This window comes from Drosophila takahashii, chromosome 3R (genome assembly GCF_030179915.1).
Source record: "Drosophila takahashii strain IR98-3 E-12201 chromosome 3R, DtakHiC1v2, whole genome shotgun sequence".
NCBI lineage: Eukaryota > Metazoa > Arthropoda > Insecta > Diptera > Drosophilidae > Drosophila > Drosophila takahashii.
The window spans coordinates 14,402,671-14,428,233 of record NC_091681.1 but is presented as its reverse complement, the minus strand read 5'-3'; the positions used below and the strand labels follow the sequence as shown (position 1 = coordinate 14,428,233).

General features: G+C 39.8%; 3 protein-coding genes across 14 annotated transcripts in view; 1 reads left to right on the top strand and 2 right to left on the bottom strand.

Annotated features, from left to right (window-relative positions):
* The window catches only part of Nuak (Nuak family kinase 1), a 53,093-nt gene extending 43,925 nt beyond the window's left edge, over positions 1 to 9,168 (bottom strand). For 2 of the 7 annotated variants that reach the window (XM_070217342.1, XM_070217341.1), the window contains exon 1: positions 8,551 to 9,142. The gene's annotated coding sequence lies outside the window, so the exon portion shown is untranslated. Of the gene's footprint in view, positions 1 to 8,550 lie in introns of all 7 variants that reach the window. The other 5 variants (XM_070217344.1, XM_070217339.1, XM_070217336.1 and 2 more) reach the window with 5 other exon arrangements.
* Positions 9,169 to 11,358: 2,190 nt separating this feature from the next.
* alt (aluminum tubes) lies at positions 11,359 to 21,049 on the top strand. Of its 6 annotated transcripts, none has more exons than XM_070217826.1 (7): positions 11,359 to 11,441; positions 15,983 to 17,312; positions 17,949 to 18,608; positions 19,448 to 19,555; positions 19,665 to 20,132; positions 20,196 to 20,318; positions 20,398 to 21,049. In XM_070217826.1, exons 2-6 carry the CDS (start codon positions 16,041 to 16,043, stop codon positions 20,316 to 20,318), a joined length of 2,631 nt encoding a protein of 876 aa, XP_070073927.1. In that variant the 5' UTR covers positions 11,359 to 11,441; positions 15,983 to 16,040; the 3' UTR covers positions 20,398 to 21,049. The 6 variants fall into 6 exon arrangements, with proteins under 6 accessions (XP_070073927.1, XP_017010738.2, XP_070073930.1 ...); XM_017155249.3 differs by having other exon boundaries at positions 11,403 to 11,496; XM_070217829.1 differs by having other exon boundaries at positions 11,403 to 11,496; positions 20,381 to 21,049.
* Positions 21,050 to 21,408: 359 nt separating this feature from the next.
* Positions 21,409 to 25,185, bottom strand: Mps1 (Monopolar spindle 1). Its single transcript, XM_017155254.3, has 4 exons — positions 24,897 to 25,185; positions 23,522 to 24,523; positions 22,237 to 22,792; positions 21,409 to 21,662 (listed from the first exon to the last, which is right to left on the bottom strand). Exons 1-4 carry the CDS (start codon positions 25,097 to 25,099, stop codon positions 21,534 to 21,536), a joined length of 1,890 nt encoding a protein of 629 aa, XP_017010743.2. The 5' UTR covers positions 25,100 to 25,185; the 3' UTR covers positions 21,409 to 21,533.
* Between the last annotated feature and the right edge of the window lie 378 nt (positions 25,186 to 25,563).

Sequence of the window (25,563 nt, the reverse complement as noted above, 5' to 3'; positions counted from 1 at the left end):
TATTTTGCAAGGTAATGGAGGTATTAAAATTGTAAGCTGCAAGGGCAGCTCCTTTGCAATTTCACTACGGAATAAAATGGCACAATGAAATGTGCTCATAAAATCATCCAGCAGGATGTGCAGCTGCCAGGACGACCGTTCAAGTCTCACTTCTCCGAGGCGGCACTTCACCGAAAATCTCTCTCGGAAAATTCTCCATCACACATACATATTTAATGCACTCACTCACAGGCGCACTCACACTCACACACTCACACTGGGCCATAAAGCGTTTTAACAAATGGCATCAAATTGATTTTGCCACGCTAAGCATTTTAGGATTTTCAGCGACAGAGCCGCCCGTCTGCACTTTTCCCCCCATTTTCCTGAAAAACCGCAAGGCGATGCCAAAAGTCTGCAGCTGATTGTGTGAGTGTGTGGCTGTGTGTGTGTGAGTTTTGCATATTTGCTACACTGCTCAAAATTTGACGAGGGGTTGAGGGGAGATGGTGGGCTATCCCTTCCCCCGAATGGTTGGCCCTTTTTTGCATTATTTTATTTATACTTTTTTTTACGCCGCCCTAGCAACCCACAATATAACCCATATAACCCAATACATATGTACGTATTTATACAACTATATTGCATATACATATATATATATTTATTTATGTGTGCAGGTTGAGCTGGCACACATATTCGCATCTTTTTTTGATGAGCTCGCACGGCAAAGTGGCTGCATTTTTACCCAGATTTAAAATGATTGCATATGATGGGGGGAGCTCAAAAGGCAGGGTCGATGGGGTGGGGTGACAACCCTGGAGGGGGTCTTATGTTTTTCCCACCAAATTCAGCCCCTTTTCGGCGCCACCTCCTTTACCTGGTCCACTGAAGCAGCCATTACGATGACACCACCCATCATGTGTCGGGTTCGAAAATAGTTCTGAAAAGTTTGTAGTCCCCTGCTTTTTATTCGGCGTTAAGCCCCCAATATGTTGGCTTTTCCGGATGGAATGTAAATAAACAATTTGCGGTCAGGTCACAGTGATGGGGAAAAACTATGACATAAATGAACTGCCAAGGTATTTTCTCAATCAGTCTGTAAAAGGTTTATGGGTGAGCTTAAAATTAAACTCGTAAACGAAAACCTTTTTTCACCTTTTTTTTATATTCTGCAGAGTTTTGATCAATTATTCTGGAACAAATCAGACTACAGTTTATTGGCATTCACAATACGTTTTGTTTAATCGATTAGGATCGATAATATTATAATTTATAGATTTCTGTCTTTCTTGAGTCTTTTGTTCAAAATGTCCTTAAAAAACAAGAACCCATCACAGCTGTTGTAGAATGCAAATTGATTGAAAATATTGAACAATGTTGTAACGTTTCCCTTTCATAACAATCCTTTGAGATGCATTTCCTTCAATATCCTTTCAGTTGCCATCACATTGCGAATTCCATTCCCGCGGACTTCTGTAATCCCCCTCTGGCTAGGGAAACCCATTTGAAGAATCCACAATAAATACTTCTAAACGGTTCGGTTGAGAAGCAAAGCGATTTCTGCCCCATCCACGTGACCTCAACCCCCGGCATTACTTAATAATGCGCATAAAAATGCATTCCCAGCATCGGGCGGTCCACGTCCAGCAATACACTGAGAAAAAACTCTTTTTTATATCATGGCCACCTACATTTCTATAAATTAAAAGTGCTGATATGAAAAGTTGAGGGTTTCAAAAAAGCCTAAATTACTTCTTCGAAATATAAATACATTTTTTTTTATTTCCCAAATTGATTTTATTTGATTGGTTAAGTTTTGGAAATCACTTCCTTTCCCTATACAAAATTCTACATATTTGTTTCAGTGTATTCCCATAGCAAGACAGGGCGCTGACAAATGTGTGTAAAGAGTGAAAGACAGGCAGGGCGGATTCAATCCAGCTCCTTGAACTTTATGGCCAGGGTGAAAGCAACAAAAGACATGGGGCCACAAAAGCATGTCGATGGCTGGCTGCACATCCACATCCCACATCCCTTCCAGCTTTCATCCGAACACATCCAGACAAACAAACAAACACCCGCAAACGCAAACACACCTCCGTGCAAACAACTCATCCGAGCGACTTGCATTCTCCTTCGCCGCTTGACTGACAACGGACAGCGGCAAAATGCATTAAGACCTACTTTCGTTCCTTAACCGAATATTTAAGCGCCCTTTTGCAAATCCATTCTTAAATAGCTCAACTGAGTATGGTAGATTATATTACACAGGATACGAAGAAACTTCATGAGCAACTTATATGACCAGTTGTATTTTATAATAACTCATTTAAACATTTTTAGTTATTTTTGTTACTATTGTTGATAAGGATCTATCATAAATAGGTCAAATAAAAGATTCATTTACCCAACTTATTTCATGAGTTTTTTGCAACACACGCAGAAAAAAATTCGATATGAAATACGGTCTTTTTTCCCATATTTCATATCAATAAAAAGCCGATATGATTAATGTCAAATTAATGATTCAAACATATCAACTTGATATTTTATCATTTTTTTCATATCAAAATGATATGAATTACTTGAACTTTTAAAAATATTAAAATAAACTGCACATATCAATCTGATTTTTTATAAATTTTTTTTCTGTGTACTCAAGATCTAGTGACCCATTTTAGTATAACTATGTAAATTTTAAAAATATTTATCTCACTACCTTAGCAGATTGTTTTAGAAAATGGCAATACCCCTTTTTTCGGGAACCACAGATGTAAAGAAACGCTATCCAGCTCTACATGGAATTTATGTGAGTCTCTATACGTGGGTAACATTGTGGATTTCATTAAGCTCACAAGCAGCAGGAAAAGCGGGAAAACGGGGAAAAGCGGGAAATTCAGGAGGGAGCTGGTGGGAGCAGCTACTCAAGTCGACAGCGACTCCCAGCGGCACCTCAACGAGCTAACAAAGTGCAAAGGCTGCCAGGTGAAAGATCCTCTAGAGAACTTCAGAGTTGCTAGGAAAGGACAGATGGCGTGGCTCTCGAGTGTGTGTTTGTTTTCATGCTTCTTTTGTTTGTTTGGGTTGCTCTTTATGGGAATGGGAATGGGCAAGGATGGGCGATTGCAATGTGCATGCAAAGTGCTTTTTTTCTACTACAATATTTAGGAAAAATATTTCTACAAGTAACATTCGTCTATTCGGTAAATGGGTCAGCCAGTTCCACACCCACATCCCTCAGCCCAATATATATAGCATGTGCTCAGAAATTCAATTTATTTGAAGAGCAGCAAGGAGCAGAAAGAAAGCAGGAGGAGAAACGACTAAAAAACGTCGTCGTTGGCCAAACAAAATTCACTTTAAGCAAATCAAATTAAAATCAATTAAAATTAACAAGCAAGCAGCCGGCAAACCGAAAGCTTCCCAATACCCAACCACCACCCACACCAGTTTGCCCCACTCACTTTCAGACCACCGCCCATCGCTGTACACTAAAAAAAATATTTAATATTAATAAGTATTTTTTATTTTTAAACCCTAATGCAAAAGTATTTTAATCACAAACTTATGTTCTTTGTTTTTTTTAGATGAAATATTTAACAGTTCATTGTCCGGAAATATTTTCAGTGTACGCCTCCGCAGCAAAGCGAAATACCAAGCGCATGAATCATGCATTTTTTGCTTTTTGCCAGAGCGCTCTTCTTTCTCACCTCTTGTTTCTGCATTTGTTGCTTCGGCGGTTAAGGTGCGGCAATAAGTAAATTGAGTCGCCCGCTCGTCCCACTGAAAATTCGTTGATAAGCGCAGACTTTTAGGCAACCCAACCGCACGAAGAACAACAATAACAATAACAACCACAACAGCCAGCGAAAACTTCAACGAGTAAATGACACGGCGAAAATGGGGAAAAGTAAGAAAGAGACCCGCAGGTGAGAAGCAGAAAGAGACTGGTACATTATGTGCGAGTCCAGGGGAGCTGCTCGATTGCTTGCAAATATTTACAACACCTTATCGGCACGTACAAATGTTCACACATATTCACAAAAGTCAATTTCATGCACTCGAAAAAACCTAACTTAAGAAAGTTTAAATTTCTGAAATACAGGAAAGTGTAATCGAAAAGTTTTCTCAACTTAAACCAAATTAAACAAAATCATACAACAAAAAAATCATTAAAAAAGAATAACATACAATTTTAGAAAGTTTCGAAGTTAATTGGATGGGTTTGTGGGATGATAGGAATTTTTTTAAGAAAAATAAACATCTTATTTAGGATAGAGACTATTATCCTACGAGATTTTAACAAGGATTTAATTTACTTCAAATCTTGGAGTACTATAAAATTATTTAAGATAATCCGCTAATTTTTGAAGCCCTTGTATTTAATAGGATTAAAGCCTTCTCTTTTGAAATACCGATGTGGGTTTGTGGTATTACAAAATAATTACTCTTAAGATTTTTATAAAATGTTCTCCCCTTATTTTTCCACAGTGCATTCGCTGCTGATCAACCGTAGGCTTTCAGAGAATGAAAAGAGCAGAGCGTTCGAGTTGAGTCACCGGGGCGCTTTTAACGGGCCCACTCACCTGGCGCGGCCCACTCACACTCTCGAATTGAAGGTGTTGATCGACTGATAGTTAGATACTCGTAGATAAAATAAAATGAGAGATTAATTGGGAACGTGCCGCTGGCTGCTGGCGCCATCTAGCGGTGCAAGCGAGGCGTAACCGAGTTGTCTAGCCAAAATAACTAGCAAGAAATTAAGTGCCGCTCGACACACTCAATTTTCCCCATATTCCCCTACTTTCCCCAACCCACCCACACATTCGGCAAACAATGGCAAGGCAAGTAGAAAATTGTGTTAGAAACATTTCAAGTTTTTCATTTTGTGTGCGGTGCACATCTCGGGTTGATTTTTTCTTTTCTATTTTTTTTATTTTCAATTTTATTGGCACAAGGTTAGAAAAAACCAAAAAGAAGAAGACCTAGACAAACAGGCAAAGAAGAGGAGCAAGATGAGGCACAAATGGCAAAGTTTATTATGCCATGGCTCATTGTTGTGGTGTAGTATGTACATTGTGTGTGGCCCGAACCGAAGACCCAAAGTGCAATGAAACGAATACGAATGCAAATACGGTAGAAATTCTGTGACACAAAGTGCACACACATACGTATAAAACTCTAACTGAATTTGGTTAAAAATTTATCTTGAATGAAATTTTTGGTTGGAAGTCAAAATGTTTCTTTTGGCAATTTTAAGTGAAACTGAGCAACACCAAGTTTGGATAGAACGACCCTTTTACCTCCCCAAAAAATATCAGATTTTACAAATGTATCTCTAAAAACCAAAAAAGATTGAGCATTCCCATAAAGTAACCATAAATACTTAGTTTTCTATTACAATTATAAAAATATTTCAAGAATTGAATAATTAAATTTATAGTACAGTTGGAACCCCGAAGTTCTTTGAATAAATGGCTATTGCAGATGTTGTATTTTTATAGCATACTTAAGGACACCCTTTATGGTGGTTTCAGACCTCAAGAGATTTCTGTGGCACTCGATTTCGCACAATTGGAAATAGGGTTGTTTATACAATTCGTGGTGCGAATACCATTTGGTCTTGAGATTCAATGAGTTCCAAGCTTAAGAAATAACGTATTGAGGGGTGTTTAATCGGGGATGTTTTCCCCCTTAGAAAGCTGAAGTTAAATAAATTTGGATTAGGGAAGTGCTGCGTTAGTAGAAATTTCATGCTGCCTTAATTTTTCAGGCTAGAAAGCTGAAAGAAGCTGAAAATCTGAAGCGGAGAGAAACGCACACGTGCACAAAGCTTTAGACTGAAAGAGCAAAAGAGAGGAAGAAGAAAAGAAGGAGACAGAGAGAGAGGGAGAGCTAGACGCGCTCAGCTGAGCACATGACGCTTTTAAAGCGCGACTTGAGGCGTGGGCGACTTTGACAGCTGCTGCTCACGTCATAGTTTCCTCTCACACACATACATCTGCCACAACTACACGATGTAGATGCTGGGGCAGTCGGTGTGTTAGTGGCCATACAATTTTTTGTGTGGTCCGCCTCTTTGTGTGGGTGGCGCTTACAAGGCTGTTTGCTGCACATTCACAAAGGCCCAAAAGCAGAGCGGCCAAAGCAGAAGCAGAACGCTGAACGCAGCTGTTGCTTTTGTTTGGCAGCCCAACAAAATGTTTTTTAGAAAACCGCTGCCGCTGCCACTGCCACAATTCACGACCCACCTCCACCACGCCACGCCCCCTCACCGCCCACGCACAGTGGGAACAACCTTGCGAAGGGCAAACAATTACACCAAAGCAAAAGGCAGAAATACAGAAAGTACAGAGCAACTTCCACAAAGGCTGACTTATTGAAGTTTTTAAAACTAAGAGGTTTGAAAACACTTAAAAGATCGTCCAAAAGTATTCCACAATAATACACCGTTTTATGTATTTGATACTTTTTAAAGTGCTTTAAATACTTTATACATAGGCATATTTTGCTTCTTTTGAGTACACCCTACAAACTTTTAACAAGTAACCTTCTTTATTTCTTAATACTTAAATAAATTGTAAACAGTATTTTTAGAGAATTGAAGAACGACATTAGAATATGTAACACAATTTATTGGAGCTAATTTAGGAAAATTTTCTAAAAATAATAATATTATTATATAACGTTGTGAAACTAACAGCGAAAATTTTAAAATTTAAGTTATTCTTTAATAAATATAAACGTAATGAACAATTTTTCATTCCACAGAATCCGAAATCTTTTGATGTTTTTGAATGGATATTGCCACGCTGATATTGTTCCCATAAATTATTCATATTTCCGAGGCTCCACTGTACTATTGGTCTTTGCAGTGCAATGCAAAAAATGTCGACGCAGCAGCGGCAGCAACGGACAATAAATAACTACGAGCGGCGGCTGTGACGTTAAGTAGCTTAGCGTAGTAAAGGAAAAACTTGGAGAGCAACAATAAACCTCATACAACAACAACAACAAATAAAGCAACAACAACAGCGACAACTACAACTATATTTTAGCGCGCAGTTGACTTCATGAAACTAATTGCAAGCAAATGGACAAGCATAAATTCGCCTTATGGCCAGTTCAAAAAAAAAAAAAATATATATAAAATCACAACCAAAAGCCAAAGCGCAAAAACAACAAAGGAACTGCGGTGAAATGTGTGTAGTTGTTGTTGGTAAATTCGCTGTTGTTGCTGCCTTATACAAAACGTTGTACATAATTGTTGTTGTAGTTCATTAACGTCAACACCGCCACGCTCAGTCGTTTTTCTGCTGTATTTTGCCAAGTGTGTGTGTGTATTGGCCGTTTTGGCCAGGCTAAAATATTTTTGAAATAAGACGCAGCGGAAATAATGTTGTATTAACAGGGTGCTTTTCGGAACTTGTTTGAAACTTCCTTATCCACTTTTAATTAATTTCTAAAATTGTAGTAAATATAATATTATAATTTTCAAAAGAATGTTAGTTTCAGCAGTGGGTTGCATTCAATGCATTTTTTATAATTGTAATACTTTTTTGGAAAGTAAGTTTAACTGGGTTTTAAGTTCTCTGATTTAAACAACCAAATATTTCGCAGTGTAAGAAAACAGCGGGCGTGAAATAAAATTTGGCAACGATCGCGAGAGAAAGAGAGAGCCTTTGAAAAAAAGAGTGACGATATGATATGGTGGGCGAATCTGTTCCACAGAAAAAAAATTGAGGAAATAGTCATCAAATAAATTTAAAGTCTGAAAAATCTTAAATGAGTTAACTAAAACAAATGTCAAGGAAAATGTCAAAAAATATCTATTCAAATTAAAATATTAAATCAGAAATCGAATCACAAATGATAAAAATAAAATGATTGAAATTTAAATTGATCATCTGATCGTTAACAAAGCATTTTGTTTCTGTGTACATGTGCCGCCGCCGGCGTCCCATAAAAATGTGTTGTTTATGCTTTTTGACCAACTGCGGCGGCCAATTTTCGCCCGCAAGATTTTCGCATTAAAAACGGCTCGAGAAAATATAAAATACTGCCAAATGATCGCTCGGCGCAGCTGCAAATGACTCTTCTTCTTGCCGTTCTGATCAGAGCGAGGGAGTTCATCGCTTTGTCTCTTCGGTTTCGTTGCTCTTTTTTTGTTTGCGGCGTTAATTTTTTATTTGATTTATGGCCGAGTGTGGGTGCGAAAGAGACAGCCAGCCGCGCAACTGGTTAACGCACAAAAATCAAATCACAACGCATGCTGGCAATTAATTATCAAGTCTCATAATCGCCATTCATAAATAAAAACAAAAAACACACACGCACACATGGCATTCCAATAAGAATACTTTCGCTTTCCTTTTGGGGCCCACACAAAAGAGACTCACCGACAAAAAAGACACCGAAATTATGTAATTCCCGCGTTCGTGCTACTTAAATAATAATAACAGTTAATGCCAAAAAAAGAAATAAGTACAAAAAGTGTAACAGTCACCCAGACACAACTAATTTTCTGATTGGGAGGTGCGGCCTCCACACACACACTCACGCACTTACCTTTTGTTGTTGCTGTTTTTCCTTTATATCTTTTTTTTCTTGTATTTTCGTTTGTTTGCCCTCGCTCTCTTTCGCTCTCCTAGCTGCCGTTTTGTTGTTGCTGCTCCAGCTGCTTCTTCTCCAACATTGGTTCATTCATACAACAGATCCCAAATGTTTCCATTTTACCTTGATCCTGCCATCAGGACTGCGATTTCTTCGGCCAAAGCGGCATCCTTGACTTGGTTCACACACAAATGAGCTCGCAACACACACATGTGCGTTGAATATTGGCTAATTATTTGCGCGACTTTATTATGATTTCTCACATTCTTTCAGAAAGCCACAAACAGACACGCACGCACTCACTCTCACACACACACTCACACTTCCAAGTGCAACTGCCGGCGCTGTTGAAGCGAGACGCAAGATACGAGACGCGGGGGGAACGAGTTGGGGAGGAAGAAGACGCCCACGCCGCGTAGCAATTCGAAATCGTTAAATATTTACTGCACTTTGGCGGAGCTTTCACTATTTCTGGTTGGGAGTGCAATCGTCCCTCTCCTGGCTCTCCTGGCTAAAAACATATGATTTCGGTATTTCGGTTGACAGAATCAGAATTACGATAAAAACAAACGCGGACGGCGCGCGACAATCCGCCTCGGAATTTTTTTTTAAAATGGTGAGAAACGTAAGGTGTCAGTTGTACGTAAGCAAACGTAAGTAAGTTACGTAAACACCGCTGTGTTGAGTAACTGAACTCACCACCAATTGGAATTCTTGGCCAAACAACGCGAACAGCTGATGGCGCAAGGTGAAGCGAATGAAAAGGTGGCGCCGTCGATGGGTTATCGATAAAGCGTTGCCATATAGCATCATTTAGGAGTACCATATTTTTCAGATTCATAATTTGAACATTCACCATGTAAACCGACACAAACCATGCCGGAACAAGAAAGGAAGCTACCTTCGGCCAGCCGAAGCTTATATACCCTTGTAGATAAAAGAATACTCACTCGGTGCAGTTCCAGGGATTCCAGATTCAGCGTTTCGATTTATTTCAATTTTGTTTTTAAGTAGTCAAGAATCGAAACGCCTACTTCCTACAAAGTTACAATGAATTTTCTTATATTTGTTTGGGAGCCTTAAGATATAGTGGTCCGATCCGGCTGGCTCCGACATATGTACTACCTGCAATAGAAAGAAGACCTTCGGGAAAGTTTCATCGCGATAGCTTTAAAACTGAGAGACTAGTTCGCATAGAAACGGACAGACGGACAGACGGACAGACGGACAGACGGACAGACGGACAGACGGACATGGCTAGATAGACTCGGCTATTGGTGCTGATCAAGAATATATATACTTTATGTGGTCGGAAACGTCTCCTTCACTGCGTTGCAAACATCTGACTGAAATTATAATACCCTCTACAAGGGTATAAAAACTTAAAAATCGAGATATTCCTAATGGTAATTGCCTAATTCCAAGTCATTAATTTAGTTTAGGCAGAATTCCCTGCAGATTTCACTTTTTTCTACGTTTGTCCAGGGTCATTCACTAGTTCGTTATATTTCATAACACACCAAAATGTCTAAGAATTTAATGTTACAACTTTCACATTGTTTTTTCTTTTTGGATGGCTAATTAGAGCTATATAAATTTAAAATTCTAATGTAAATTTAAAATTCGAAATTGGTTTAAATCAGCGCCATCAAGCTTTCTCAACTTTTGGTTTTCGTCATCGCTAAATGTATATATTAACGGTAATTTTGTTTTGTCACACTGTTCGCTAGTGGTTGCAAAAGAAAGATATTTCGATTATTGGGCGGCCAAACTAAATCCACTGTTTATCAGTGGCCAAATAAATACAATTTTTATTAAATAGGTGATTTTCATTCTATAAAATACTTAAAATAAATATATACAAATTTACAAAGAAGAAACGTTGAATTTTGGTCAGCAGTTATTATCTGCTTCATTCAAATTCAAAATCTGTTGCTTTCTAGCAACTTAGGCGGGAGTATTTAATTCACAATCAAATGGTCTTAGTTTATTTTATTTTATTAACCATTTTAGTCAGTAAATAACTATGATCAATAAAATTAAACACGTTTTTAATTCCGAAAAATCGTATCCCTCACATCTCACATCTATCTCAGCTTTGAAAAATCAACAGAACCAATTTTGTCTACTTCAGCAAATCCACTGATTAGGGAATACCGGGAGTATTAAGCTTTTAAAATAAAATTAAATAAAATAAGAGAATCGACTATACCGAGCCAAGTATCGATGTCACCGATGCCTCTAGTAAAGGTTAAAAAAACAGGTTGGCAGGGCTGCGCCGTAGAATCACCCTGTGGGCCTGTTTTGTTTGAGTTTTTTGGCGCAAAAGTTGAATTGATTTAAATTTGAATAAGGCAAATGGGATGCATAAGAAATTTGTTGTTTTTGTCTAATGCCTAATACTCACATCAATCGAAAAGCCTACGAAATGAAAATCTCCATACAAATTTTTGTATAGAAATTTTCGTTTCGTTGCCTTTTTGATTGAAGTGAGTACTAGGCCTTAAGTAGAACAAATTTTAATTTGTTGGACGAACATTGTAAGCGCTATGTTTTTCAGGAAAAAATCATCGATGTATCGATACTCGAATTTTGTTGTCTAATTTTAAAGAATGTTTTTATTGCATTATAAAAAGTTACGCTTTATTTGAGATGAATTCATTTTATTTTCTGAACATTTAAACTTAAATTAAATTCAAACAAAAGTAAAAAACCATGCCAAGGTAGTGATGGATGAAGAGGAAACATCGAAATAACATCGGCGATACATCGGTGTTTCCAAACATCGATGTATCGATTCATCGCTGCTGTTATTTCCAGCTCTAGTCAGCGCTGCAGAAAAAAGTGTAAGTCCGCAGCCGAAAGGCCTGAGAAAGTTGAAGAAAAGTAGAAAAGTTGCAAGTAAGAAATATATCATTAAAAGCGCATTGGGATACGGGAAAACGTGAGGTAAAAACTGTCGCTGCGACAACGCCGCTCACCCACACACACAACACTCCGGCACACACATACACAAGTGGCTTGCAAATGGCGGATGCGTTTCCAACAAAAAGAAAAGAAGAAGGAAAAAGAAAGACTGCATTGTAAATGTGAAATGTTGTGAAAATTGTTGACGTTGCAAGTGGCTTAAGATCGGCAGAAAAACCGTTAGAGAGTGGGGGAGAAAGAGAGGGGGACATCAAGAAAGGGAGAGCGGTGTGTGTGTGGTTGTAAGTGCAGTGCGACGCCCTTTTGTCTTGGGAGGAAAAAGGAAGCCACTATTTTATTTATCGGTGTGCAATAATTTAGGCTGCCAATTAGCGGCCGACATACTTTCACCGCTTCTCACTACTTAATTATGAGCAAAAGGGACAGCTGACTTGTTTGATTTGCCAAAAAAATCTCGGCCGCCGCCGTCTGGCCCACAGCCCCTCCTGCCCCCTTCTGCCCCTCCTCACAATTTGGCGATTTTATCAAAGAAAAAGTCAAGAAATGAGCATAATTGATGCGCTGACCTCACCACTCACACATAAGCATATGCGGGCTTATCAAAGAGAGAGAGAGCCGCAAGAGAGCGGCTTGCAGTCGGCCAATCCAATAAATCATTGACTCAAAAACGTTCGTCATCGGGGAAAACCAATTGATAATCAACAAATGCCATCGCCGTCTACGTCACCAATCAATAACCATTAACCGTCAAACTTCAGACAACATCAATTTGCCTATTTATAGCCTATTTATGCGTCACTCCGTTTTTTAGAGCAACCTTCCATCTGTGGACCAAAAAAAAATTAGGAAAACGAACTTGGAACTTGACGCTCCCACGCAGGAAGAATAAGAACACAAAAACAGAAAAAAAAACAACAACATGCCACGCTCTCTTTCGCACAGAGAAAAATAAGACGGCATTGCATGTTGCATAAATATTACAGGGAAAAAGACGAAAAATAGGGAGCAGAGCTTTCTAAAATTAAAACACTCGAGCCGCTGAAAATAGTAGGGGCAAAAAAAATGCATTTATGAATAAATAAAAGAAAACTAATGAATGAGTGCGAGTACGCTCTCGCTGTCGGCGGCAAAAGGAGAGCGAGAAAAGCACTTGCACCGTTATCAGTGATGCTGCCACAGAGAAAGCTATAAAACGTCAGGTTTTTAAAAATACTCTAAAACACTCTTGATTGAAATTGGTTTTGAATATAGAGAAATCTATGTGCCTATATCAATTCAATTTAAAATCTTGAACTTAAAAGTTATGTATATATTTTTACACTAATGTAAATTGTGAAGGAACCATGTTAGTTTATCTAAAAATTTAAGTAAGGATTCCTTCGGATCCAAATACTATTCTTAGAAACTTTTAATTCTTAATATTGATTTGTGTTTTTGAAGATTTTCTTACAACTTCAGATTTTGATAGCTAGCTGGTTTGAGTCACAAGGAAAGTCAGTTTCACAGGGCGTATACTTGACCCACAAAATATTCCGCAAGTAAGAAATTGTCCAATTTCTCATCTCTGACCGGTGTTCACAGACAGGAGAGAAATTCCATGTGCCAGCAAGTGCGAGTGTGTGAGTGCGCGGCGGGCAGGCGGCTAATTGAACACTGGGGCGCCGTGGCGTTGGGTGGGGGGGGGAGGGGGTCGAAACAACGGCACAGAAAGATAGAAGGAAAAACGGGAAAATTAGGCCAACTGTGCAGTTCGATGCCAGTTTGTCAGTTGCTTGTAACGAGGCCGAGCAGCATGTTTTGCATGCTGTTCGACCATAATACATAATTATTTATAGATGGCCATAATGATAATTGGCAGCAAGATTTCGACTTTCACACATACACAGCGCTAAACACACATCACACACACAGACGCCCCCAGACGCTGGCAAGTCACTCACACACGGGCGCTTTTCTTCCGGTTGATGACCTTTACCGGCGTTTTTATTGTGCTTTATTCTCTTTGCCTTTGGCTCTCTTCTGCTTCTTCTTCTCCGTCGGCTTTCCCTGCGCTACGCCCGGAATCGAAATTCTCGAATCTTACTCTACTTACTTTCCGTTAAATGCCATCGATTTGTTTGACAGAAACCCGTTCTCATTGTGTCATTAAATATTAATTGAACTTTGTAGAGCGCAAATACACGATTATATTTGAGCAAGCCAGCCATCAGGGGAAATGAATGTCGGCTTCATAAGCAAATAGGCAAACAAAAATACCTTGTTCCTCAAGAAATAACACAAAGAAAGAAGACCTTGGGAAATGTTTGCTTTTTAAATAAATGGAATATTTTGTATCTCCAAGAATAACTAAGAACGGCTTTAAACCTGAGCTTAGAAATTCTCAATAACTCTGTGGTTTGAGCAGTATTTTCAAAGCCCCTAGAAAAGTTTGAATGTGGATAAAACTTCAAATATTTTAGCCAGATACATGACGCGAGCAGGCAAAGCAAAAGAAATAAGAAATAAAAAATTTAACAAAAAAAGAAATACCCGACCTGCCAGTTATCGCAGCCGTAGAGAGCAACAACCTTGAATTGAAATTTTTGCAATTTGTGAATTCTTCCACCAAGCTCTCGCGAAGCCAGCGAAATTTCAAGTTTTGTTCTAACTGTTTGTGGTGGGAGAGAAGAGAGAAAACAGAGAAACGAAGAGCCCACTGAGCGTAAGCACACGGAGAGAAAACTTTCAATTTTATTACACTCAGGACAGAATTGTAGAAATACAAAACAATCTTCGCTCCTCGAACAATAGATACAAGTATCAAGTTTTAAACTAGAAAACTGTTTTCAGAAATATAGGTTTATTTTTAATAGATTTTTACAGTATTAAATAGGATATAAGAATGTCTAAAATTTAACTTATAGAACTAAAAACATAACATTTTTATTACCACCAAATCTGTGGAAACAGTATTATTATTTGTTAAGAGTTAAGGAAATGTACAATATAAGCTTAGAAATACGAATGAATCATATGGAATTCCGGATGTGAACTCATCTAATCGATCTCAAAGAATTGGTTCGAGTGTAGAGAGCCAAAGAGAGATCGCACTTTGCGAGCCAAGCTCTGCTGCGAATCTTTTCGCTGGCCTTTTGCCATTCGCATCGTGTCCATCGAAAGAGACTCGTGGAGTTTTACGGATAAGATTACCAGTGCTTAATTTTTTCCAGTGAGCAAATCGGCAAATTTGCATACGTGTGCGTCAGAATCTTGACTTTGCGTTATTTTAAATTGTTATTCTTTTTTCCTTTTTCTTGTGAGTTTTTTCTCTTCAATCTGCGTCAACACCTTTGGGTGCAGAATACATTTTTGTCTACTAACTTTCGTTCAAGGCTGTGCAGCAGCTGCTTCATAAGCTAATTTTATTCTTTGTGACTTTGTCTGCTCTCCTCGGCGCCGCTTGAATACATTTAACAGTCTCTGGGGTCTTTGAGGAATCGATAATTCCAGCGGGGATTTCGAATTGTCCTTCCCAGCCAGCCAAATCAAATTCATCCAAATGACCTTTTTGCCTAAATTTGAAATTCATGTGAATTCCAATTGCGAGTTGGGCAAGCGGATGTCCACTGTATAATCCGGATTTCCAGGAATATTGAGGCATTCAACAGTGCATTTGTTTATCTCAGCAGAGCAAACAACAATAAAATTATCAACTGCGGTCGGTTTTATTAATATCACGTCAAGCCAGCCAGCAGCACAGGCAACTGCAATAACAACTTAGTCATACAAAAAGAGAGTTTGCATGGGTTTGTGTGCCATTCTCCGGCCGGTAAACCGATAAGCACGTACAACTCAAACAATCCGATTATATATAGCATAATTGCCATTGAGGGTAGTGTCGTTGATCTGCCATTTAATGGTCATTTTCATTTCACTGGTATTTTTTGGTTTTTGATCCCCACGTCATCAGTTTGTACTACAAAGTAGCAGTTCTATAGCTAAACACTGATAAGACCGAAGGAACTGAAAGCCATATTCACAAAAATTTCTTTGATAGCAGAAGTTTAAACGAGTGACCTCAAACATTTCCTCACTTGAGATTATTTCTTGCTTGGCTGGTTGCTTTTTTCAGAAACAAGACAGTGAAAACGTGGCCATAATTGGGGTTTTCCCCCTTTTCATTGAAACGAACCTTATCTTCAAAAATCTGTTTTCTCATCACTTTTTACTAAAAAGTAATACATATGTATTATTATTTCTATTTACTTGATACATCTTTAAACTGATAATGCAGAGTAATCTGTACAAGTATATAAATACTTGAAAATATTTTTTTAATTCATAATCACAATTCTAATTGAAGTAATTGATCAATTTGCGAAAATAGGCGATTCATTGAATCTAATCACTTGTTAATTAGCTTTTTACTAGTAAAGAAAATAGTATTTCATTAATAAAAATTTCCCAATTTACTCGGCAGCTTTCGCAAAGGAGATCTCTGAGAAAAACCCACGGCTGAACCGGAAAGATATGCAAATATGGACTTCCACATACTGATCGTCATCGGTTGTGTGGTCAGCGCCTCGCTGCTTTCGTTCCTGTTCATCAACAAGATCTTCCGGCGCAAAACTTTCGAGGAGGTGGTGGCCGAGAAGCGTGCCCTGAGCGCCAATCTGTACAAGGCAGCCGGCGGAGCAGCCGCCAAGAAGCCCAAGAAGAAGGACCTCAAGCGCGAGAAGAAGCAACGTCAGCGGGAACAGCAGCGCGATGTGAACAACGAGGCAGAGGAAGTCGAGGATTACTCCGATGGTCAGTCAGAGGGCCAGGGATCGGTGGCTGATGAGGAGCCCGGTCTGTCCAAGCAGCATGTGGAGTTCGAACCCGATGCAGAGATTCTCAACGAGCAGCGTCGTCCCAGCAGCGTGGCCGAGAAGGAGAACCAACCTGCTGTGGCTGGCAAAAAGGGCAAAAAGGAAAAGCGCAACGGAGGAGCCAACAACAAGACTGCTGGCATCCTGGTCAACAAGAACGAAACTGTGGCTGTCAAGCCGCCAGCAACTTCCGAGGAGACACCCTCTTTGAACACCTTTGAGACCAAGATTCCCAAGGATGTGGTCGAGCTGAAGAAGCAGGAGCAGAAGGAGCGCAAGGAGGACAGCAACAACAAGCAGCAGACCCAGAAGAAGATCGGCGGCGGTAACGTGGCCAAAAAGGAGAAAGCTGAAACTGAGGCACCCGTTGTCACCAAGCAGATCCTCAAGCAACAGCAGCAGCAGCAGAATGGCTCGCCCAAAACCCAGCACAACCAGGCCAACAACAAGACCAAGCAGCAGCAGCAAAACAAGAAACAGAATCAGAAGGAGACCCTCACGGCCAAGGATTTGGCTCAGGCATTGGACAAACTGGCCGATCACCAGAACCAGACCATTGGCGTTAATGCTCTGATGAACGTGTTCTCCCGTGCCGAGCTAAATCGCTCTGAGATTCAGATACTTATTGACTATCTACTGAACAAGCAGCAGGATATGCCCGCTTCGCACTCCGAGTGGTCGGATGATATCTGCCAGAAGCTCAAGCGTCAGCTGGAGGAGAAGGAAAAGCTGCTGGCCGAGGAGCAGGAGGCCTCCATCGGAATTCAGGCCAAGCTGCGCGAGCTGCGACAAGAGGTCAACACCGAACGCGCCCAGATGCATGCCCGCAACCAGGCCTACATCGATAAGTTGCAAGGCAAGGAGCAGGAGCTGGCCGCCCTCAACCAGGAGCTGTCCAGTCTGAACGACAAGTTGACGCTCGAGCGACAGCAGTTGCAGGTGGGAGAAAATTATTATTATACCCTTGCAGAGTATTATTCTAGCTTCTGTGTTTTCTGATATATTACCTTCTACTCTTGGGAATATTATTTTTTAAATATTTCTGAATTTCGAATTCAATATTTAAAAAATCGGACGACTATATCATAGGAACGATCGGAAAATTATTGGGAAAGTAATAGGAAAGGAATTTTAGCTTCTTTGGTTTTTATTGTATTCTTTTCTCTTTTTTAATATTTCTGAAATTCAATTTTAATTTTATCAAAATCGGATAACTATTTCATATAGATGCCATAGGAACGATTGAAAAATTATTGGGAAATTAATTGGAAACAAATTATAGCTCCGTTGGTGTTTATTGTATTTTCTTTTACTCTAGGATATGATTTTTTTGTAATATTTCCGAATTTCGAATTAAATTTAACAAAAACCGGACGACTATAAGATATAGCTGCCATAGGGAAGGATATAAAAAATAATGTTAAAATAAAACGAAATTTAAAATTTGCGATTTGTAAGTTAATAGGAATGATCTGCAAGGGTAAAAAAGCTTCAACTGGCCGAATCCTTTAATACTTTTAAAATTTTTTTGAGATTTTATCCAACAGTAATTGCAATCTTTAAATATTATTTTAGAACCTTGTAAGGGAGAAGCAAGCCAACTCGCAGGATCTTGTGCAGCTTCAACGCTTGCAGCAGGATCTCGCCCACAAGGAAAAGTGCCTGGCCGACATGACCGCGTTTGTGAACGCCGAGACTCAGCAGAAGAACGAGGTGATTCAGCAGCAGGCTCAGCAGCTGCAGGCCCTGGAGCAGCAGCGCGACGAGCTGGAGGCGCGTCAGAACAACAGCATCTTTGAGCTGGAGCAGCGCAAGCAGCTGGAGGCTGAGAACGCCGAGCTCAAGCAGGAGCTGTGCACCGTCACGCAGGCGCAGTCGGAGCTGCAGCGCGTCCACGCCGCCGAGCTGCAGGAGTTGCGCCAGGAGTCGTCCAACCTGGAGGCCAGCAACCTCACGCTCAGCCAGCATCTCACCCAAGCCGCCAGCAATGCCGTTCAATGGGCCGCCCAGTCGGAGCAGGCCCAGGCCCAGACCGAAGCTCTGGCCCAGAAGCAGCAGGAGCTGAGTGCCCTGCGCTCGCAGGTTGACTCGCTGTCGGACAACCAGGTCCAGCAGCAGAAGCAGGCCACCGCCCTGCAGTCACAGCTCCAGGAGGCACAGCAGCGGGCCGATCAGCTGCAGGCCAAGGAGAAGCAGCTGCAGCAGGAGCTTCAGGAGCAGCGAGAGAAGAATAACGTGAGTTGAGATTGAAAAGTTATAAATATAATTAGGTAGTTAATGTATACTAGAGCCCTGCGTGAATCATTCAATTTTTGTTTTATCGTAGTATGCGATGAAATTTCTGATTTATTTAATTCAATTCTATCTGAAGTAAATTGAAGGTTTTTCTAATGCATTTCGAATTGAATGAATGAATGAATAATTTTTATGAATTTTTTGTGCTTTCTTTTGAGAACAAAAAGTGGACAATTTTTAACAAATTAATATTAACTGCCTAGTAAATAAAATTCAGGCAGATTTAACAACAAAATTATGGAAAAGAAATTGTCGTTTGAATTATTTCGGAATTCATGCCATTCATTTATTCATTCGATTAAAATCAAAATTCAAATTGATTCAATTCTATTTAACCAAAAATTCTAATTAATTCATTCATTTAAAAAAAAAATTCAAAATAATTCATAGAATCCAATCATGCAGGGCTCTATTGTATACCTACAATTATCCTATTTCAATTTATTATCTATTGCATTCTCATTCTAACTCTTAATTTAATTCTTAAATTCTCTTACCATATTATTTTGCCTTACTTTGTTTTTCTTTAAATTTAATATCAGCAAGTAAGCAAAAGCTTAAAAAATATTTTGTATAGGTTGCCTACTAAATCTGTCAAAAATTGCCAGTGAAATTTTCAATTAATTGGACCGAAGAATTCAATAACCAATGATGGTGTAGGGGATTTATGAACTTTCTAACAATGTATTTACGCATTTGTTGTCGCTGTCTCTTGCATCCGCATCCTTACGTCTTTTCCTGCATCCTTTACTAATTGCCACGTATTTGTGTTTCGTCAGGACGTGCGATTGAAAAATTGGAAGTTGATCGAAGCGTTGCAAAATGCCGAAGCCTTAACGGCTAAGGCAACAGCCAAGACGAAAACAAATACAGCGCAATCCGTAGGCGTAAGTGCATGAACTCTGCCAGCTTCTTCAGCTTTATTTATTTGATTTCAATCTGCAATTCTTTTTAATCGAATAATGCTTAAACAATTGCACGTTTTAATCTTTCCAGCAACAACACAAAGAGCTGCAGCAGCAGCAACAGAAGGCAGTGGCCGCCAATGGAGCAGGAAGTGCCAGCTCGGCCAAGAGCGAGCAGCAGAGAATCCGGGATCTCTACCAGCGCCTGTATCCCGAGGCAGTGAAGGCGCAGTCCGGCAATGCCCAGCAAGCTTCCTTCGACCAGTGGCTGGAACACGTCCTGGCCACCCATGTCAAGCAGCAGCAGGATAAGCTGCGGCAGAAGCTCGAGGCCGAGAAGCCCGAGAAGCAGAGCAGCAACAGTAGTCATAAGTCCACACAATCAAACAATAGTAGCAGTAGCAACCACAATAGCACCCACAACAATATTAGTAGCAATAATAGTAGTTCGAATAGCCAATCCTCCGCCGCCGCCGCCGCCGAGCAGCAGGAGCTGCACAAACAGAACCTGCAGCTGCGGGAGTGCAACGACAAGCTCACCCAGCTGGTCACCAAGACGGTGAGTACTACTGATACTCTTGAAAATATCAGGGTTCACATTAAAATATATTTACCCGCACAGACCAACACGTTGATGGACTTGGAGGAGCGAGCTCGCGAGCAGGACGAGCACTGGCGCGGCATCGTCGAACAGAAGGAGCAGCAGATTCTTACGCTGCAGCAGCATGCCTCCAACGGAGAATAGGTAAGATTTATTAATAAAAATTTAAAATAAGTTAATTGCTAAAGAACTCCTTTCATTAATAGCGTTCTTCCCATTTCAGGACATTTAATGTCGCCTAGATAAAAGAGGAAAAGGAAGGTGGAGGCCAACAACGACGATAAACTGACAAGCAACCGCGGAGTTTGTCCAACTTCCATAACCACAGCAACAGTAAAAAAACAAACAACAACTCTAACAATCTATTAAGTTTAAAGTTAATGTAACAACAGAGAAAGGCGAGGAAAATTAAGTAAACTTAAAGCATGTCCCACAACAACAGCAACATTTAACATTTTATAGTAACGAAAAGCAACAATTACGAGAATGAAGAACTACGGAACGCTTTAAGAAATTATATACACATAACTAAAGCAAGATAATGATAACAATCGAAACTTGTGCAATGTTAAACGAGAACAGAAGAAAAGCTAGCGAAGGAAAAGCCAGACTCTGAACACAGAAGCAGGCAATTTCCACCCAAGCCCTCCCAGAAAAAAAAACAAAAAAATTAAACCCGGAAGAAAATCCATTGCTGCTGCTACTTTCTAACTATTATTTATCCTATACTTCGCATGCGATTATTATTTTTGTGTTACACTTGCATTTAAAAACGCGCTATAAACAATTGTATATGTATCTTATGTTAAGCAAATGAATTTAAAACCCAGCTACTTAAAAGGCAAATCCACAAAAATAAACTAAACTAAATAGTATGAATGTATGTCCTTGCATTTGGGTTACTGTGACTTTTGTATGTTTTCCATAATTGTTTTCCGTTTCTATGTACTTTTCATTTCCGCCGCGGAGCAGCGCAAAGTATTCAAAGCCCGGAAAGAGCAAAACGGCAGCAGCAACATTTAATTAAGCGTATATAAACAAGAAAATAACTATTTTTATAAAAAACTGAATGAGAAACTATCTAATAAGTAAACGCAAATTAAACACACGAATGCTAACTAGCAAGTAATTGTCGAAAACCTGTTGCATGCGACATACTGATATAAATTAGGCAAACCAACAAATTCAAGCCCATCAGCAACCACAAGAAACACAAAAAAGAATGAGCTATAGCTGCATTATAAGGATTTATGATGTTTAATTTACGATAAAATGAGAATTAAATATATACACACACATATGAGAAAGACATTTGACCTTTGACATTTCACTAATAAATAGTTGAGCTCTCAAGCTTAATTACTGTTGGCGGTTCTGCTTGGGTATCTGCAGATTCTGTAGCGGAATGATCATGTGGAATGGATACTGTAGCAGTTCAGTGCACGACGGTCGTTTCTTGGGATCCAGCTGAAGGCAGTTCTTGGCCATCTGTAAATAGGTCCGAGATTGTTGGATATAAGTATAACTATTCAAGTCGAATTTGCAAAAATAATTAGTTATTCTTTCAAATTTCTAGCTAGTTAATTTTCGATTTATTGAAGTATGTAATAGAGCTCTGCGTGAATCTTTCAATTTTTGTTTTATCATAGTATGCCATGAAATTTCTGATTTGTCCTTCTGTGTGAAATAAATTGAATGTTTTTCTAATTCATTTCGAATTGAATGAATGTATGAAAAATTTTTATGAATTTTTTTAATTTGCCAGATTTTTTTTGTGCTTTCTTTTGAGAACAAAAAGTGAAAAATTTTTAACAAATCAATTTTAACTGCTTAGTTAAAATTCAGGCAGATTTAATCACAAAATTATGCCCTTTTTTCTTCAAAAGAAATTGTCGTTTATATTATTTTTCAATTCTATTAAACTCAAAATTCAAATTCATTCAATACTATTAAAATCAAAATTCGAATTAATTCATTCATATAAAACAAAAAAGTCAAAATAATTCATTGAATCCATTCATGCAGGGCTCTAGTATGTAAGCATCATCCCTGCCCAACTCACATGAACCAGCATGATGGGATAATAGGGTTGAATGGCCGGAAACTCGATGCTGGTGCTCGGAGTCGCGATTGCACTCATCTTGGCATAGATGTTTCGGATGTGGCCGAAGGGCGTCTTTTGGTAAAGCAGCAGATAGAGGATGCAGCCCAGCGACCACACGTCCGACTTGGTGGATATCTTGATCTTGGGCTGATTGGCTCCGCGCATCGGACTGTTGCCCGTGGATGTGTCCGTCAATGCCTCCGGACTAATGTAGTTGAATGTGCCCGCCTGTGAAAATTTGATGATGCTCGTCGAGTCCAAAGAAATATTGCTGGCGATGCCAAAGTCGATCAGCTTCAGTCTTCCGCTGACCATCAGGAAGTTTGCCGGCTTGAGATCCGAGTGAATGACACCGTTCTGGTGAATGTAGTTGACCGCCTGCAGCATCTGGTACAGGATGTTCATAAGGCTATACAACGGCAGGGTGGTGGTGTAGCTTTGCAGGATCTTGTTCAGGTCGCAGTCGCCCTTCTCCATAACCATATAGAGCTTGGATTCTTCGCGAACCAGTTGACTGAAAAAATAAACCAATGTTAGTAGGGGTAATCAAAGAATTATAAGAAATTAAATTTATTTAACCATTTTCTAGCTCTAAAATTAAGCTATTTTTTGACCCGGCTGCCATCACCACTAATTTTGGTTTAAATGTCGCCTCCTATGATAAATCGTAAGTTTAGACTCTGTCGATCGAAAAAAGTTGAAGAATCCGAACTTTAAAAATCCAATTTTCCATGGATTTGGGCAACATTTGGCTTGTTTTATTTGGTAGGATGTAAGCTTTAAGTTTGGAACCATTATGATTTTTCAAGGGATTTATTTCGGGTTTTTACAATACATACAGCCGACTTACAGTCGACCAAAAAACACATTTTTCATCTTTGTCGAGCTACTGCGCTGCCATCACTTATCCAATCGTATTGATCTGTATGGCAAAGTTAAGCTCTGATCTATTGACTTTAAAATGAAACGGAAACTGGTCCAATTGGGTTGATATAAGCCAGGATATAGAATAAAATTAGAAAAAAATCTGAAATGTAACATTTTAAACTTTAAAAAATCTTAAAAAAAAACTGTGCCATCGAAAAAAAAATTAGTGGTCTTTTTGTTTCCAACACTAACAGAATTTGCAATTAATTTGGCTGTAAACTAGTGTTATTATAGTTCCATTGCAGATCACCTACCACATACTTTGTAAATTTGGTTTAATATTTTATATATCAAATTTCAAATGCTTTCAACTCACTAATCATACAGCGCCACAACGCAAACGTTTCCCTGCAGCTTGGCCAGCAGCTTGGTTTCGTTGAGATAGCCCTGAACCACTTGGGGATCGGCCTGCAGATCCACCACCTTCAGTGCGAACTCATCGCCGGAATCCGAGCGACGCGCCAAGTAAACCGAGCTGGACCCACCGCAGCCCAGCTTTTTGGCAATCGTATATTCATGATTCTTAATTCTTAGTACGGTAGAGGTCTTGGACGAGTTGGAAGACGGTTCTGCTTGGACGGGAACTGCGGGCATCGACTCCTTTGGCTCAGCGATCTCCTCTTTGGCTGCTCCGTTGTCCTTCTCCGATTCCCGGAAAACATTATCCAGGGACTTTTTGGACTGGTGTTGGCTCTTCGGAGGATCTGCTTTTTTCGGAGGTTCCGGAATGTCGGGACTCTCGCTGATGGTGTCGCAAAGCGAGAAGCTTATGCTCTCCGAGGGCACAGGAGCCGCCCGACTTACGGTCATGGGCGTTTGGAAGAGCACCTTCTGGGCACGAAAGTCAGTGGACACCGCACTGCGGCTCTTTCCAGCTAAACTGGAACCAATGGTTCGCACTTGGGGTGTGATAAAGTCCGCATCCGACTTGCCCTTCGAGGTTGAGCAGATTTCCTTGCGCAGCGGGGTCTCTATGTCCTGGATTTGACGTCTTTCCGTGACGGTTTGGATCGTGGGCGCTGGCTTTTTGGCCACCTGCTTCTCCGACTTGGAAGTCGGGGATCCCTGGCTGCTGCTGCAATTGATGCCCATGTTGTTGAAACGCCCCAGGAACGAGAGATTCGAATCGGATTGCTTGAGAGGAACGGCGTGGGATGATCGTCGAGTGGTAATGTTGCCATTGCTGTTCGTTAGCTCTTGGGAGGGGCTCAGTACAAAGGAATCGTTTAGGATGGCGCAGTTTAGGTTGTGATTGCTCTTGATGTCCTCCTCCTCGCTGTCCGAGTCCATCATGGTCAATTCGGAGACTCGACGAGGTCTGAAATGTTAAAATGTTGATTATAAAATTAAGACATGCATTAATATAGTTGTGGAAAAGGGAACATTAGTAGCTGAATGATAAGGGGTTCTTTAACAGATGAACAACTTTCTGTGGAAAAGGTCCAGAAGAATAGATCTTAACTTCGGAATGGTAGAAAAGTTAGTCTGAATAATATAAATATTTTTAGTCTTCATATTGAAATGGGAACACTGAATGGTCTATGAGATCACCTTATAAACAGAGCCTATCATAAAAAGGAATAGGAACTTTATGACAGAAGCCCTTTAAATAACATGAATCTCTGAAGGATAAGGTACACCTGATTATTATTCGATACAAAGCAATCCCCTAAGGATATCTCAGTTCTTACAGCACATTTATGGGCATGGGATAGGGATCGTTCTCCTTGCCCCTCGCAGGCAGTTGGAAAGACGCCACTGGCTGCTGTTTTCCTTCTGCCGCCGCCGCTTGCCGCGATCGTGGTCGGTACGGCGTATTGAAGTCGTCCTCCGAGTCCGAATCCAGTGCCAGTGCCATCATATCCTTGGTGCGACGCGGCACAGGCGTAGTCATCGTGCAATCTGCTTAATTCTACCCGACAATCAGTTAAAAATAAAATCCAATTGCCTAAATGCAAGGTTCAAATAGAGCTGGGTTTGCTATACGAATATATCGAATATTTTGGTTTTGTTTCAAAACAATCGATAGTTGTTGATAGCGCTGAGTCTTTTCGGATCCCTGGTATTTTTCCGTTAATATACGAATATTTGATAATTGGCATAAGAAATAAGAGGAATAACGGGTAAATAATTTTAAAATTTGTAATGATTTATAAGCGATTAAAAATTTGTAAAAAAAAAAGGAAATCAAAGGCATGGCTGAAGGTAGAAGTGCCTGGTACTAAGAATGAAAACAATTTTTGAATTATTGTCCATACATTTAAGGAAGCGAAAAGCTAAAAGAATGTTAAAAAACACATAAGTAATAGAAAGAAAACTTTTTTTAAATTATAACAGCCTAATGTCAGGGCTATCGAG

What these genes read in the sequence shown, in the direction of transcription:
- Mps1 (XM_017155254.3), bottom strand. Translation starts at nt 25,099, where the DNA reads ATGACTACGCCTGTGCCGCGTCGCACCAAGGATATGATGGCACTGGCA. An exon ending in GTTGTGGCGCTGTATGATTA is followed by an intron (nt 22,793 to 23,521) that starts GTGAGTTGAAAG and finishes TTATTTTTTCAG; the next exon opens with TCAACTGGTTCGCGAAGAAT. An exon ending in ATCCCATCATGCTGGTTCAT is followed by an intron (nt 21,663 to 22,236) that starts GTGAGTTGGGCA and finishes ACCTATTTACAG; the next exon opens with ATGGCCAAGAACTGCCTTCA.
- alt (XM_070217826.1), top strand. Translation starts at nt 16,041, where the DNA reads ATGGACTTCCACATACTGATCGTCATCGGTTGTGTGGTCAGCGCCTCG. An exon ending in ATACAGCGCAATCCGTAGGC is followed by an intron (nt 19,556 to 19,664) that starts GTAAGTGCATGA and finishes TAATCTTTCCAG; the next exon opens with CAACAACACAAAGAGCTGCA. An exon ending in CCCAGCTGGTCACCAAGACG is followed by an intron (nt 20,133 to 20,195) that starts GTGAGTACTACT and finishes TTACCCGCACAG; the next exon opens with ACCAACACGTTGATGGACTT.